Genomic DNA, 12,118 nt, shown 5'->3' on the forward strand with positions numbered 1-12,118 from the left:
TGCAAAGGCTCAATCTGCCCTCTCGTGTTCTCTCTCTTAGACGTGAAACCTTCCAATGTGCTGATCAACAAGGAGGGACATGTGAAAATGTGTGATTTTGGGATCAGTGGCTACTTGGTGGACTCGGTTGCGAAGACCATGGATGCCGGCTGCAAACCGTACATGGCTGTAAGTGTGTGTGAGGGGGGCCGGAGCCGGAAGAGGCTGCTGCTTAGAAACCTGCTGCTTGGTTCACCTCTGTCCCGAGATAGAAACCACTTCAGAGTGCTGTGGGCTTCCTGACGCAGCAGAGTCCTCTGAGGACGGGATTACCCTCCCTGTAAGCCCTGCTGTGTGTGTTAATCCCACAGCAGACTCTTCCTCTGCCACCTTCCATTTGCAGAAGGGTAAAAGACTGGCTGGTGGTGGTTGGAAGGGCTGCTCCTTGTTGGCAAGAATACACTGAGGCTTTTCTTGGTAGGATCACCTAATTTCATCCTCTCAAGTCAATATGGATTTCCCTTTGCCGTACGTGGCAACTGTGTGGGTAGCTTGTGCTCCTGGGGCAGGGATCGTGCTGCAGGGATAGTGCAAGTCTCGCTCAGGAGCTGGAAGGGAGAGTTTACGTGGGTTGTGTGGAGCAATCAGTGCTAGATTTAACCTCAGAAGCTGCCTCCATGGCAACATGAGCCAGGGGAATCCACCCAACCCGGGTTTTGAGCCAGAGATTTGCTCTGTGGGGTTTGCACTGGGAAAATGAGATAGAGTTGTAATATCTTCCATTTTGCTGTTACAGCCCGAAAGAATAAACCCTGAGCTGAACCAGAAGGGCTACAACGTGAAGTCGGACGTCTGGAGTCTGGGGATCACAATGGTAATACTGAGGGCTTGGACTGGCACCCTGGGGTTGGGATGGGGTCTGTACTGGTGGGGCTCTAACCCTGCCACCGGCGGTGGTATCTGGTGGCTTCACCCCTGGGTGGATGCCCACCAAACGGGGCTAAATTCTGAGCGTGATAGCTCAGGGCATGAGATAGTTCAGGTGGTGCCGCTGCCCTGTGCGCACAGGGGTACCTCACCCCGGGGCGAGGTGGCTGTGAGCCAGGGCGTGCAGCCAGCAGTGCCACCACTGCTGCGGCTCTCGCTGAGTCTGCCTGGCTCTTGCCAGGAGATAATCCATCTTCTGCCTCTTCTCTTTCCTCCTCTCCCTTCTTGTATGTTCCTGCTGGATCCTGGGGGATACATAAAGGCCCGTTATCCCCACGTGGGTCCCTTGTACCCCTCTGCTTGGTTTCATAGAGCTACTTGTGTACAATGCCAGCTCCAAATCGCTCCGTTAGCTCTGAGCTGTGTTGGTGCGGATGGCAGACTCCAAGGGGACAATATCTGGATGACAGTGGGCTTAGCCAGGCATCCAAGACTTTGCCTTTTAATTGCTCTGCAGTTCTCCGTGTGCTGGCTGGAGAGGTAGTCGGTGGAGCAGGGTTTGCTGCAGCTTGGTCACAGCCTTCCTGCACTCCCCCCCTCCCGAATTAGCAAAGCCTTGCGTGAGGATCGGGGTGAACTAGCCTGCCCCGCTGCAGCGAGGGGTGCTGTGCATGGTTTGCAGCAAGTCCTGCCTGCAGGGTGGCTCAGAGCAGCCAACAGGAAGGGGAAATACTTTCAGTTCCAAAATTGCAGCTGCTCAGGATGGTTTATCTACCTCCTGCGAGAAACGGATCTTGCAGAAAGCAGCTGAAATCTTCTGGCACCAGAGGACAAAGGAAATCCCAGCTGTTGGCTTGAAGGAGATGCCGCCTGGGAACGCGTCTCTTGCTTTCCAGGAGACTGTCTCTCTGCGGGTAGATTATTTTCAGGAATTTTTCCTGCCCCCTGTTAGCTGTGACTTGTTTGGGGCGCTGCATCCCTGCATTTGTGTGCGCTGCACAGATCTCTTGGCAAATATTCCCTCTTCCCCGGGTAGTTCTGTCTGCAGTGCCAAACCCAAGCCCCTCTCCTTGGCGTCCCCATGCCAGTGCAGAGCAAAGCTGGGCTGGCTGGCTGGAAATGTAATCAGCTCCAGCTTTCCTCCCGAGATGCAGGAAGCTGTGGGATGGGAGATTACGTGAATGATGAAATCTCTCAACCTTTCCAAAGCTGGATGGGAGAGGGGACCTTGCTGAAAGCCTGCCAGCCTGCAGCTGAATGGAGCCCCAACCTGGCTGACTCCCTCTAATGTCTTCCTCCTGAGCTGGCTTCCTGTTGTTTGTGTGTTGGTTTTTTTTTTTATTTGAGGGGGTTTGATTTCAGACCGTCCGGTTTTAGGGCCGCTGAGTTGCAGGGCTAATCCAGTCCTTTCCAGGCTGGTGGCTTCATTCAGTTTTCCAGCAGCAGGAGCTGAACTCCCGAGGCAGAGGCAAGCGAGGGTCCCTGGCTCTGCCCTGCCGCCTTTCACGTTTCTCATTCCTCCCATCCCACCCTGCCAGGCAGGTCTGGAGGTTCTGCTGCCTGTCTGGAGATGGGAGCCGACCCTTGGCATGAGCTGTGATGGGCTTTATCCTGCTTGAATGGGTGATGGAGCAGAGCTGACTTGTAGGAAGGACCTGGTAATGGAGGTGGTTTGGCAAAGATCTTCCTAAGTGATGTTCTAGCACTTAGTTTTTCTTGGGTTTGTGGATCTTTTTTGTGTCTAGCTCAGACAGTAGTAGCCTGAAGCCCAGAGGCTGGCTTACGGAGGGCAAAGCACTCTGGAAGCTGGTGCAGAAACAGCGTGCCGTTATTATTATCTTTTTAAATAATCCCATTTTACATATCTTTGGTGGCTTCCTGTAAATGCATTAATATGCTGAGCCAGCCTCAAAAGGAAGTATTTTTGGCCTCTGGGTCTTTGTATTATAAAAAAAAAAAAAAAAAAAAAAAGTGGTATGACCCAAATTGAAAATGGTTTGTAAGGAAAGAGGTTTTTCATTTTGAATCCGAGCTGGCTGCAGAGGCTGAGGTAGGCAGGCTGTGTGGGGTTGCACTTGTCCTGGTGTCTCATGTCAGTCTGTCTCCATCCCCAGATCGAACTGGCCATTCTTCGCTTCCCGTACGAGTCCTGGGGGACCCCCTTCCAACAGCTCAAGCAAGTGGTGGAGGAGCCTTCACCCCAGTTACCCACCGATCGCTTCTCCAAGGAGTTTGTGGACTTCACGGCGCAGTGGTGAGTCTCCGACAAGGACTGGTGGCTTTTCCCAGCCTGGCTGAAGAGCAGCCCTGATGTGTGGGGGTTGGAGCAAAGCGTAGGGCTGAGTTTGTTGTCTTTTCGGAGCCCATTTCTCCCCACTTGGCTGTACCAAGGCTGGTGCTCAGCCATGGCAGGAAGCACTGCCCAGACTGGTTTTGCTCTCAGCCTGACTCACCCGGGCTGGTTGGAAGGCGCAGAAGTTTCTCTTCCCCTTTTGCCATCGTTGCTGCTGAAATTTTGGTGGTTTCTGGCGAAGCGGCAAGGAAACGAGAACGAACCCCTTGGCAGCGTCTGGGTGCCTCTGGGTGAAAGCTGTTTTGTGGTTTTGTGGGTACCACGTACAGTAGCTGCTCCCCTCGGGGTGTCACTCTGCTCCCTGTGCGCTGCTTGGAGCTGCCAGGTCGGGGTGAGCCCGCCGAGGCAAGGGCCAAACAAGCTTTGAGATGGTCTGCCTGCCCTACGGGTGGTGCGAAACCATCTCCTCTCCTTCCCTGGTCTATTCTGGACTGTGTGGACAAGTGAGGGTCTATTCTGGACTGCACGGGGCAGACTGCAGCGAGCTGCTTGCCTTGAGCTCTTTGTGGCAGAACACCACGAGTTGGCCTTTCCCAGTTACCTGCCTGGCCGCTTTGCTGGTGGTTGAAACCTGCTTGGCCAAGGAGGGAGAGGAATGGGTGCTGCCCATGAAGAAGGATGTCATGTTGATTGGGAAGGGGAGATCCCTTGTGACAGACCACATACAGCAAAAAAAATGATCCTACAGCCTTTCTCTTCCATTGTTTTTTTTTTGTTTTTTTTTTTTTTTTTTTCCTTCCAGCTTAAGGAAGAACCCCGCTGAGCGAATGAACTATTTAGAACTTATGGTAAGTGCGAAGCCATTTCTGCTGGCCTTTATCACAACACGTTTCAAAAGTCCAGTGAATGGTCCGGCAGGTCCTAGGAAAATGGGACAGCAGGACGTGTGGGTGATCGGTTCGTTGTGTTTTTTCAGGCACGGAGCGGGATGGGTGTAGTGTGTCTAAGGTGGAAGGGTGTGTTGATTTCATGGGTGTTAAGGTCAGGGTTTCTAGGTGTCTTCTCCCTCTGTCCTATCTGCTCTTGGTGAATTTAGACCTCAAATGATGGTAGTACAGCTGCCAAGGTGGGCTGTTCTGCTGGGGTTGGACCTCGAAATGCCAAACCTGAAAGCGTTAGCTAATCTTTAAGCTAAAGGATGGCATCCGTGGGAGCCTGGGGAGGAGGTTGGTGTCCACCTCTCCCCCAGTACCTTGCCAGCGGCGTGGCATCCCCCAGGGACTGCTCTTGGGCTTGTCTGTCCTTGGATGTCAGCTGATGATGTGTTTGGTCTTGTTGGCAGGAACACCCTTTCTTTACTTTGCACGACACCAAAGAGACTGACATGGCCTCCTTCGTGACAGAGATCCTCGGGGAAGACTCCTAACTCAAACCTCACAGCTCCGTGCGGTCCCCTCCATCCTGGCTTCCCCGCAGAAGAGCGGATGAGGACTCGAGTTAATGGTGGTTTGCACAAATCGCATTTCCCCAACCTGTGGGCATCGCTGGCCCAATCCGGCCTTGCAATCTCTTTTCTTTTTGCCCTGTAAACGAAATCCCCCAGGATGTGTATTTTGAAGCCAACACCTTTCCAACTAAGCCACGGAGACCGAAAGCTCAGGAGTTCCCCGGTGATGCCAGCGTATCCCTCCCGGGGAGAGGACCCTGCCCATGGTGCCTGAGCCGGGCCAGGGCAGAGGGTGCCAGAGGGCATTTCCCCTCCCCAGCAGCCTGGTGCGCAGCACAGGGGGGTTGTTTTTCTTTGCCTGGGGAAGGCAGAGAGAAAAAATGCTGCTGAGCTTGTCCCAGTCTTCTCTCCTGCCCACCCAAAGCCCCTTCGCTGGAGTCTGGTCTGCCTCACCTTCCCTTTGTGCCTGGCTTTCTGCCTCCAGGAGCCTACGTGGCTTTTTAGGGGGCTGTGGGGCTCCCTGCGCACACTGCTGTTCACACCAGAGGTTGTTTCAATGCCTGGCTCGACATCTTAATGACCCTTCGAGGCAGCGCCAGACTGGGCATCCCCCTCCCTCAATGGATACACTGCTCCTTTGGGGAGAAAACAAACAAACAAACAGAAAAAAAAAAACCCAAAACCCCAAACATTTTTCGATGAGCGCACCTTGACGCAAGCTGCGACGCGCGTTGTCCCCACACCTGCCTATGGGACTTCATCCAGCACAGAGCGCTCCCTTCCCCACGCGGGCACAAGGGGATGGAGAGACGAGCAGGTCCCCGGGCGCTGCCTCTCTCCCCTCCAGCCCTGGGCTGGGAGGACTCATCCCCTCTCCGGGCATCGAACGCCTTTTGCAGCCTCCGCCTTCCCTGGCTCCTGGAGAAAATGTTGCTCCATCTCCCTTCCAACCTGGAGCTCGCGTAAGACCTCGCACTGTGACACCCGCTCAGTTTCGGAGGCCGTACTTGCACCCCGCGTGTCCCAAACTGCCTTCGAACCCTCCAGCTGCCCGCCGGGGTGTCAGCCGAGATCAAAACCCCAGTGACTCGCACGGGGGCTGCCGACAGTTGTACATTTTATGTCTATATATAATGGACTTTGTAACATGTTTCCTAGTTTTAATCTAACTTGCTATAAATTAAAGCCCTTCTGTGTGGGAGGAGCAGTTCCTTCTCCACTAACAAATCCACTGTGAAACCCTGATGTGTTTCCCCACTCTCCCAGCCCGAGCACTCTGCAAGGGAGCAAAAGGGATTTCTGTCTTCTACTGTGTCTGATCACGGGATAAACGCACCGGCTGTGGATTTTGTTGGGTTTTTTTTTAATAGATTGAGTTTTCAGAGGCAGGTTGTTTTTTTTTTTTTTTTCTTTTCTAATATATATTTGTGTGTGTTGTGTATGTGTGCGCGCTATATATATATATTATATATTTTTAAATCAATGATGAATGTGTGAATGTCTATGTGGCCAGCAGATTTGGTGAAATGGCTAGCATTTTTCTGGCTAAATTTGGGGTGGTGGGGAAGGGGTCACTAGAAGACACCCTGGCCTAAGACTTTTTTTTTTCTTTTTTCTTTTTCTTTTTTTTTTTTTTTAAAGAAGAAATGCATCTATTTTTTAACTGAATCTTTTGAAAATGTTTATTCCTGGAATTCATACCCTGGAGGTCTGGATTTCAGGGTGCATTTCCAGCGTTCAGGGTCCCCAGTCAATGAAGAATGATGTCCCCTTAAATTCATTGCTCCTCACTCCTGCAGCCTGGGGTCTGCAGGAGCGCTGGCACCCCTCTGCCTGGGAACAGGGTGGCTTCACACCATCTATTCCCGCGAGCTTCCCCCCGGGGCAAGCTGCTGTGGGGCAAATGGTTTTCAGTCCTCGATGCCCCTGTGCTGGGGCATCATTCAGCAGCGCTTTTCCCCCCCATCACTGCTCTGATCCCCTTCCCTGAGATGATAAACCCCGAGAGAACCAGCCCAGGCTGAGCTGGACAAAACTCTCTTCAGCCTTGGTTTGACCCTGACCCCCCACCCCCCCTCTTTATGTAAAAATAATAAAGCGATTGATGTTGTTCTCCACTTCTCCCTCCTCGGTCCTGCTCGGCAAAGCACCTGGCGCTCTCCGGGAGCACCCGCACCCTTCCCGCTTGGTTTGACAGCTTTGCAGCTGAGATGTACAATTGTATTTTTTTTTTTTTCATAGTTGGTTACTTTGGATTGTTTTTTGTTTTTGATGTTTAGCTTTTGGGGTTTTTTTTCCCTTCTCTCTTTCTTTTGACCCGTTTCACCTTCCTTTATCCCTTTATCTCACCCTTTTTTGGTGCTTTGGGGAATTGTGATTCTTAATTCTTTTTTTTGCATGTTGTTTGTTTCTTTTTTCTTTTTTTTTTTTTTTTTTTTCCTCCTTCTCCTCCTGGAGAAAGTCCCCATTTCCTGTGTTTTGGGGAAAGGGAGCATCTGCCCTTTCAAAGGCTGGGGAGATGCTTCTGGGGTGGGCTTGTGCCCCTGTGGTCTTACCTGTCCCTCTTCCCATCCAACGCTTTCCTGTCCTGCTGTCTCCCCTCTGCCAGGCGGGGGGGGAGCGGCAGCCCTGGGGGGAACCAGCGTGCTTTTGAGGTGGACGAGGATTTTGACTCGCAAGCGGACGCCCCTCCAGCCTTGTATTTTTGAGAACGGTCTGTACCCATTAACCCCAATCCTTGTTTTCAATAAAATTCACCCTCAAACCCGCTTTTTGTCGCCTCTTGTGTTGCTGTTTGAGCATCGCTGTTGGTCCTGAGAGCCCCGGGGATGGGCGGGCGGCAGCCCCGGGCGGGGGGGGTCCTTGCCACCCGTGGGCTTTCTCCTCCTACCGTGGGGTAACGCTGGTCCCGATCCCTTGGGGGGGCTTATACGAGCCGGGACCCCCGGAGGAGCCACCCCGGGAGCGCTGCCGGGGGCACGCAGGGCTCTGCCCACCCCCCTCTCCCGCGGCCGGGGTCTGGCTGCCCGGGGCGGGGGGGGTGCCGGCCCCGGGGATGGGGGTGGTGGTGGTGGTGGTGGTGGTGGGGGGGGGGGGGGGGGGGGGGGGGGGGAGGTCCCGGGGGCGGCAGGGGCCGCCCGCGGCCGCGAGGGGGAGGCAGCGCGCGCTGCCAGTCCCTGGGATGCTCCTCTGCCGCCGGCGGGACCCGCTGGGGTTCGTCCCTCCTCGGGCACCCCCAAAACCTGCCTTGCCCCAACCCCCACCCCACCCCAAGCACCCTCCAGCCCTCCCTGGGGGGGTGCGTGGTCGGGATTAAGTCCCGGAGGGGCCGCTCCCCCCCCGAGCATCGTCCCCACGGGCGGCGGAGCTGCGGGTGTAGCGTGGGGGCGGGTGTTATTTCACACACACACCCACCCACCCCCCCCCCGCAACGGGACAGGGGGAAGGGGTATGGCTCCCTCCCCAAATATTTTCCCTCTCAGCCCCCGCCAGGCAGGATCAGGCCGGGGACACCACGTCCCTCAACTGGATGGCGATGCTCTGCCCGGAGATGGGACCGAGGGGGGGGGGGGACGGGGGGGGACAGGGGTGCTGTGGGTGAGAAGGGACCTCGGGGACACCCACCGGCCCACCCACGTGGCGTGGGGTACGGCTCGGAGGGGGCCCGACCTGCCATGGGGCCGGGACTGAGCCGGAGGGCTCTCCGTTTCAATTACCGGTTTAATAGCTACATGGAGACCCATTAAAAATGCATCAGTGCCTCCCAGGAAAGAACTTCAGGAGAAGTGGAAAATTCATCATTTTGAGTTGCCTTATTAGGAGAAATGGTGGTGTTCCCCCCCCCCCCCCCCCCCGTTTGTCTCAGATACAGGCAAAAAGAGGTTATTTCTGCCACATGAGTTCCCCGTGGGTCGATCGCATGGAGTGAACGGGCAGTGCCCAAATCCGGGTGAGGAGGATGCGGCCCTCATTGCAGAGAAGGGAAAACTCAGCACATCCAACACCGGGAGAGGACATCGGGACCGTCGGGGCTGCAGCAGCTCAGCCCTCCTGAATTTACGGGCCAGCGGCTTTCCCTGCCTTTTGCCGAGCAGCGTGTGCCGGGAGAGGTCTTTCTAAGAGGGCAGACCCCCAAATGTGCTCTCCCAGTACAGCGTGGGTGTTCGTACTGGTCATACTGGTCCTTTGCTGGGCTGGTGGGTCTCTCCAGGAGCTGTTGAGCTGGAGCTCATGCCGTTCCTGGAGAGACGGTTGTGGAGGAGGGCTGGCTAATAGCATTAGCAGGGGGTGTGATGATGCAGCCAGTTTTCTGGGGCTGCGGGTTATTTATTTTGCTTAATTTTTCTTCTTTTTTTCTGAAGGTGGCTCAGGCTGTATCTAGGACGGGTTGTGTTTTTTTTTTTTTTTGTTTTTTTTTTGGTTCAGGTGCCCTGTGGGCACCTTCTTGGATCAATAGCGTAAATTAGAGAGTTCACGCAGGTCATTAGTTTGTGCCAGATGTGTTCAATCCTCCCCTAATAGCTGTCTCGCCCAGAAACTTCCAACCCTCCCGCTCTTGTAGCACCTAAGTGCTAATGAGCTCAAGCTGCAGAATACCAATGAGACCTCAGCAATATGGATCAGCCTTTCCAGACTCGGCCAGAGGCTTTAAAATCATTTCGGCTGGCACATGGAGGAACTGGTGCAGCCCGGCACAGAGGGAAAGGGTTAAGCGAGGTGCCCCTGGGTGGAGAAGGTCTTTGCTACCGGTGGTGAGTTGCCGTAGGTGTCTCCCAGTTCTTCTCTCCAGGCAGAAGGGTGGGTGGCTTGTTCTGGGGCGAGGAGAGCTCGTGATCTGGTTTAACCATGGGGGTCCCTGTGTGTTGGTGCCCTCCCTTTTTCCCCTGATAAGGTCATCCATGGAGATGAGTTCCTAAGCTTTACTCTGTTTTTACCACCGGCTTAGATAAAGCATCTCCAAGCCTTTTCTGTCCGTCCTAGCCAGCCTGGTTTGCAAATCCAGCCCCAGTGGCTGTGTGTTTATGGACTGAACCATATGGGACTGGTCCATATAGAACTGTTTTCCTGCTGTGTTCCTCCGGGACTTGTGCTGGGGCCAACGGCAGCTCCCCCACTGATGGGGTGCTGGAAAACGGGGGTGATTTTTCAACCCCCAAGCAGGGTTGGCCGGTGAACGCAGACCTCCTGGCTTCTCTCTTGGCTCGAAATCGCTGCTGCTTTTTTGGAGGTGGGAATGCTGCTGGGGAAACGTGGGGGTGGGCGAAGGAAGCCTCAGCAGTGCAAAGCCTGAAAATATCGAAGGTTGAAGCAAACACTTCATGGGGGGCTGAGGAGGTCACCCCCTACGCAGGGAGCCCCGGTTCTCTGGCAGCCTTGCCCGGAGGCTTTCCAGCCCCCGTGAGTGGCGGCTCTGGCCCTTTGCACGCTGCGTTAACCTTTCTCAAAATACCAAGCGGTGCTGGAACAGGCTGTTTATTTCCAGACGCCGGGAGCGGTGGCGAGCGCTGCAGGCATGTGGGCAGAGGGCTGCGGAGAAGCCTGGTGAGCCGGGGTGGCTTCTGCGCTTGGTTTGCAGCTCGGAGCAGCTCGGAGTGGAGGAGACGAGGACCTCGATGAATCAAAGCAGTTACCTCGCTATCAGCTGTGTTTTCCTTGGTGTCATTCTCCACTCAGGGCCGCTTATGTGTCTTCTAGAGTGGTACGCTCTCTTCTTATTATGGAAGCTGAGCTCTTGTAAATAAAATCCAAGGTTTCAGATAAAAACTCCAGCTCAGGTCTGAAGCTGCCCCAAACATCACTGTGTGCGTGGCTTCTCCCAGCACCACCACTCCGGCTCAGTGAGGCAATTAATTATTTCCTAGGTCATCTCGACCCTCTGCAACGGCTCTGCGGAATATCACCGCCCGCAACAGGTCCCATTCAGTGTCGGCGACGAGGAGCTGTTGAATGAGCTTTGGGGTGCCCCAGGATGTGACCCCGTGACAGAAGCCGTGCCTGGTGAGCCCTGGCTGGTGGCGGGAGGTGTTTAGCCGGTGTGCAGCTGCCCCCAGCCCTGGGAACGGGGAGCCCCAGCGATGCTCTTTGTCCCCCCCCCCCCCCCCCACTTCGCAGGGCTCATTGTAATCGCTGTGTACATACGCACCAGCTGCCGCGCGGGTCCGGCGCTGCCTCACCCGGATCGATACGGGCTGGCGCAGCGCAGCTCCGGGGACGGGGAGCGAGGCGGCAAAGCCGGGCTGGAGTGACGAGCGACGTTGTTGGGTGCGATTTTGGGAGCCCGGGGTAAGCCAGGAGGATGCACCGGTGCCGGTGGCTCCCAGGGCTCCGCCAGCGCGAGGTGTTGGGGTGGCAGCAGCGCTTCTCAGGGAGCGGTACCTCCAGGTTGTCTTCCCATCTTTCCCACCCCATTGGGTTTTTTCGGTTTTAGGGCTTTTGGGGTTTCGGTTTTGGTGTTGTGTGTGTGGTTTTTTTTTTGTTTTTTTTTTTTTTTCTTTTTTTTTGAGACTTATGCTATGGTTATCATGTGCCAGGGTCTGTCGCTTTGCTCCGTGTCTCACCCAGGGGCTCTTCCCTCTCACGAGGGACCGTTGCTGCACCTTTCTGCTCAAAACCTCATTTCCTGGCCCCCAACGTGACGGGGGACCCACAGCCCTGGGCACAGCCACGTCTACTTACACATCTGAGGATGCCGCCTTGGTTCCTGCAGCCCTTCTGGGTCCGGAGTCTCAAACCGGCTCCTGCGGCCATCACCGCTAACGAAGGGTTGGCCTTTATTGTTTGAAAAGATGGTTTATGGGGTCTTCCCACTACCAAAGTCTCACCCCAGGTCCCCTCCCTGCTCGCTGCCTTGTGCTGAGCCCCCGCTCTGTGGGCGGTCGGCATCTGGTGCCAGAGATGCGTTTTGTGGCACGTACCTGGCTCGCAGCTGGCTGGCCCGGCAGGGTGGCTGCACTCTTCCCTTTCCCATCTATTAAAGAAGCGAAGCAGAAGCTCGGGTTAAAAAGGATGAGAGAAAAGGTGTTTTCAAGGTCCCATGAGGGAGCAGGCACGGGGCTGGGAAAGGGGCTGGTTTGCACTGAACAGCCATGCAGGGACGTGCAGCAGGAGGGCTTGTGAACCCCCATTGACTTTTTCTCCTCTTTGGTGGCCAGGAGGGACTGTCCCTGCGGGCCTGTGTTGCGATGGGAGCAGGGAGTCTCCTGAGCAGGTTTGGGGTCGCCTGAGCTAGGAGAGCCATCTACCAAAGTCTAACCCGTGTGCAGCTCTGGGACCGGAGACTGTGCCCCAAGCAGCAGATGGGGCCAGGACAGATGCTGCTGCCCTCACTGGGGCTGGATTTGTGCCTCCTTGCTGAAGTCTGCAGGATTTTGGAGCATTGGAGGGTGCCGTGCAGCCTCTTTTCCCAGGACAAGGGTTTTTTGGGGAGCAGATGTTGCCCACAGGGTTGAGCTGCTCCTCCAGGGCTGATGAGA

At 55.2% G+C, this 12,118-nt stretch overlaps 1 protein-coding gene across 3 annotated transcripts in view; it reads left to right on the plus strand.

The window, feature by feature from the left end:
- MAP2K3 (mitogen-activated protein kinase kinase 3) overlaps positions 1-7,415 on the plus strand; it is a 34,578-nt gene extending 27,163 nt beyond the window's left edge. For 2 of the 3 annotated variants that reach the window (XM_082490293.1, XM_082490294.1), the window contains exons 9-13: positions 41-168; positions 776-853; positions 3,021-3,160; positions 4,002-4,047; positions 4,542-7,415. In XM_082490293.1, coding sequence (XP_082346419.1) covers positions 41-168; positions 776-853; positions 3,021-3,160; positions 4,002-4,047; positions 4,542-4,625 — 476 coding nt within the window. In that variant the 3' untranslated portion in view covers positions 4,626-7,415. Of the gene's footprint in view, positions 1-40; positions 169-775; positions 854-3,020; positions 3,374-4,001; positions 4,048-4,541 lie in introns of those variants that run through there. The other variant, XM_082490295.1, reaches the window with a different exon arrangement.
- The last annotated feature ends 4,703 nt before the right edge of the window (positions 7,416-12,118 follow it).

Source organism: Vanellus vanellus (genome assembly GCF_965231255.1).
Source record: "Vanellus vanellus genome assembly, chromosome: 14".
Lineage (NCBI taxonomy): Eukaryota > Metazoa > Chordata > Aves > Charadriiformes > Charadriidae > Vanellus > Vanellus vanellus.